The sequence below is a fragment of the Nestor notabilis genome, unplaced genomic scaffold (genome assembly GCF_000696875.1).
Source record: "Nestor notabilis isolate BGI_N333 unplaced genomic scaffold, ASM69687v1 scaffold27689, whole genome shotgun sequence".
In the NCBI taxonomy this organism is placed as follows: domain Eukaryota; kingdom Metazoa; phylum Chordata; class Aves; order Psittaciformes; family Psittacidae; genus Nestor; species Nestor notabilis.
In genome coordinates this window covers 1,597-5,433 of record NW_009943637.1, presented here as the reverse complement: position 1 = coordinate 5,433, position 3,837 = coordinate 1,597, and the positions used below count along the sequence as shown (strand labels likewise).

Below are 3,837 nucleotides of genomic sequence, written 5' to 3'. Positions count from 1 at the left end.
GGAAATAGCTGGTCAAGACTGTCCCTTCCCTCTACAAATGCATCTCCATGTGTCCCCTCTGCCTGGGCTGGCGCAGCAGCAGCAGCCAGGCCCCGACGTGCCCCTTCCCTCCAGCTTGGGTGCGGGTCCCACATCCTTCCCTCTCCTCTCCAGCGTGTTCCCTTTTCACTTAGAAGCCTCTGTGTGAGCACACAGGGCGACCTGCTCTCACTCACCGTGAACAGCCACATCCACCCATCCCTCCCCTATAAACAGCTCTTCTCTACCCCAAAATGAGCTTGTGGAGCTTTCGGAGCGAGCAGCTCTCTCCCACCATCACATCCCCACCACCCACAGGAGATCGCAGCATCCCCTCTGCTCTGCTCCGCTCCCCCCCATCCGTGCCTGCTCCATCCCCTGCCCCATCCCTTGCTCAGCGTGGGGAGCTTGGATTCCAGGGAAGAAGTTCCCAGTCTCCTTTGCCTTTTAAGGAAGCATTGGAGTGGGTTTGAGGGTTACAAATGCTAACAAGCGATGGCAACGCTCATTTTAGTCTATTTAGAGGAAGAAGGAAGGCATTTGAGTCCATCACAACACGGGTGATTAATCAGGCAGGGACCAGGCTGTTTGCATTAGGCTTATTTTTAAAGGTCTGACACGCTGTGTAAAAATATTCCCTAAGAACTGCGCTGGCAGCAGAGGGAATGGCACGGGAAGGGGGGGAAGTATCCATGGTAAACACGCCAGCGGAGCTCCGGATGGCGAGGAGAGGCTGCAGGGCTGCTGTCTGCGGATGTGGGGGCTGTGGGGTCAGGACGCAGGGGAGGATGCATCATCCCTCCTCTCCTGCATCATCCTTCAGGAGCTGGAGCGATGTGCTTCATTCCCAGCCCCGAGGTGAGGACTCCTGCACCACCACCGGTGTCACCACGGTCGTGCCGGTCCTGCCATGGAGATGGGGTGCCGGGACACAGCAGGCAGCAGGGGGTGAAGGCACCTTCGCCCTGGGCACACACATGGCCCCACAGACGTGATCCCCTCTTTGATGGGATCCTTCCAGCGCGTCCCAGATGTGCTGGATGCACATGATCCCCCAAGTCCTTTCCCATGTCCCATTCCCTGGCTCCAGTCCCCTCCTTCCCCAGACCTGCCCCACGCTGCAGCACCTCAAATGTGGCAACACATCCGTGGATGGAGCTTCAATGAGTAGAGCACTAAGGATGTGATCACAAGACATTCCCAGCAGCTTTCCTAAGCAGGGATTTCTCTGCATCTGATTTCCCTCTCCTTTCATCTTGTTTGGAGAAATCCGTTGCCTCTTCTGAGCATGGGAGATGTTGCAGGTCCTTCCCTCCACGGTTTTAATCCCTTCCTCCAAGACCTGCTCATTCCTGGCCAAAGCTTCTGCTCTGCTTGGTCTTGGATGGGCCCAGGGTGCTTAGGGGAGACTGAGGGCTCCCCGCTGTCCAGTTCTGGGTGCTCAGGCTGGGGAGGAGAAGGCTTTTAGGGGCAGTTGATGTGGAGATGCGGCTGCTGCCTCTGGCTCAAGGCGTGCTCAGCCTGTGGGCACGAAAGGCTGAAGAGCCCTCAACGGTCTGTTCTTGCAGGCAGCTGCAGGGAGCCTCCAACCTGGGACATCCAGGGATAATCCTGGGACACCTGAGGGTGCTGAGGCACCCAGAGGAGCTGTGGCTGCCCCATCCCTGGCAGTGTTCAAGGCCAGGTTGGACACAGGGGCTTGGAGCAACCTGCTCTAGTGGAAGGTGTCTCTGCCCGGGGCATGTGGTGGAGCTTGAGGAGCTTTAAGCTCCCTTCAACCCAAACCATTCCTCAATTCCATGATTCTGTGATCCCCAAAGACCTTTAAAAGGCTCATCTGGGCGCCCCATCCCTGGTCCTTGGGGTCTGCAGCAGTGAGGGGCTGTGTGGACACGGACGGGCTCCGTAGGGCTCCGGCATCTCCCGTTGTGTCGCCTGTTTGGGTCTGTGCAGAGGAGCCAAGAACCCTCTTGACTAAATAAAGCTCTGCCCTCCCAATGGCATCTGATTGTGCGCCAGGTACAAACAGTCCCGCTCGCGCCAGGCCAGTTCTTTCCACCAGGGAACAGCCCCTGGGGCCCAGCAGAGCCAGCACATCAGCCTCTGCCCACCTCCAGCCACGGAGCGTGCAGAGCCTCCTGAGTGCCGGCCGTGGGTCTGCCCCCCGGCGCAGCACCAACCTGGCACCGCGCTGCCCCGTGGCACCTCCCTGCTGCTCCCGGGACCCTTCGTGGTGCTCTCACCAGGTTTCTATCACAAATGCTCAGCCCTCGTAGGCGCAGTCTAAGACCTCCCCAAGACCGACTGTCCTGCATCCTCCTGCACATCCCCCTGGCTCCGGAGCGGGGCCCTGTGGTTGCTCCTGTGGGACAGAGGGGCAGGGTTGGTGATGATGAGCTTGAGGTGGTGAGTCCGGAGGTCGGAGGCCTCTGTCCCTGTAACACCTTGGTGGTTTTCTCTCGGTAGGAAACCAGACTGAGTGAGAAGAACAAGGGAGCCAAGAATGAAGAAGAGAAGGGAAAGGAAACTCCTTCCAAAGACCTGGCCCGGAAACGAGACACAAAGGTGGGGAAAGACTCTAAAAAGGAAGAAAGTGTTCAAAAAACAGACCCCAAAGTTAAAGCTGAAGCTGAGACTAAGACTGAAGAGGAGAAGACTATCAATGATAAAGTCCAGGCCGTGGAGAAAAAGGTGGTGGGGAAGGACAAAAAGGAAGAAGAGAAGGGTTCAGTGTTGAAGAAGGACACGGGGAAGGACAAAAAGGAAGAAGAGAAAAGCTCAACGTTGAAGAATGATGCAGGGAAAGATAAAAAGGAGAAAGAGAAAAGCTCAACGTTGAAGGAGGATGCGGGGAAGGATAAAAAGGAGGAAGAGAAGGGCTCAGCAGCAAAGAAGGAGATGGAGAAGGATAAAAAGGAAGAAGAAAAGGCTTCAGCATTGAAGAGCACAGGGAGGGACAAAAAGGAGGAAGAGAAGAGTTCCAGATCAAAGAAACAGGCAGGAAAAGACATGGAAGGAGAAGATAAGAAAGAAAAAGACAAAAAAGAAGAGGAAAAGATTTCAGCTTTGAAAAAATCCAAGGAGGACGAGAAGGAGAAACCGCGGCCAGAGGTGGGGAAGGTGGTGGAGGAGAAAGCAGCCAAGGCAGTGGCCGAGAGCAGCCCCCCACACCAGCAGAGGCGTGGGCCGAGACCAGCCCCTCCAAGCCCACCCCCAGCAGCTCCTCGGATCAGGGCAAGGAAGACGAAGCCTCCAGCATTTTTGATGAGCTCATTGAGAAGGTGAAGAACAATGATGCTGAGGTCACCGAGGTGAACGTCAACAACTCGGACTGCATCAACAACGAGACCCTGGTGCGCTTCACCGAGGCACTGGAGTTCAACACCGTGGTCAAGCTCTTCGCCTTGGCCAACACCCGCGCTGACGACCACGTGGCCTTCGCCATCGCCATCATGCTCAAGTCCAACAAGGTGTTGACCAGCATCAACCTGGACTCCAACCACATCACGGGCAAGGGCATCCTGGCCATTTTCCGGGCGCTGCTGCAGAACAACACGCTGACGGAGCTGCGCTTCCACAACCAGCGGCACATCTGCGGCGGGAAGACAGAGATGGAGATCGCCAAGCTCCTGAAGGAGAACACCACGCTCCTGAAGCTGGGCTACCACTTCGAGCTGGCCGGCCCGCGCATGACGGTCACCAACCTGCTGAGCCGAAACATGGACAAACAGAGGCAGAAACGCCTCCAGGAGCAGAAATTAGCCCAGGAGCGGGGGGAGAAGAAAGACCTCCTGGAGGTGCCCAAGCCCGGGACTCTGC

General features: G+C 56.8%; 1 protein-coding gene across 1 annotated transcript in view; it reads left to right on the top strand.

Moving 5' to 3' along the window:
• Positions 1-2,484: 2,484 nt before the first annotated feature.
• LMOD1 (leiomodin 1 (smooth muscle)) overlaps positions 2,485-3,837 on the top strand; it is a gene marked incomplete at its 5' end in the record, with an annotated part of 2,280 nt that continues 927 nt past the window's right edge. Inside the window, 2 exons of the mRNA XM_010022037.1 lie at positions 2,485-3,165; positions 3,198-3,835. Of these exons, the coding sequence (XP_010020339.1) occupies positions 2,485-3,165; positions 3,198-3,835 (1,319 nt within the window). The remainder of the gene's footprint in view (positions 3,166-3,197; positions 3,836-3,837) is intronic.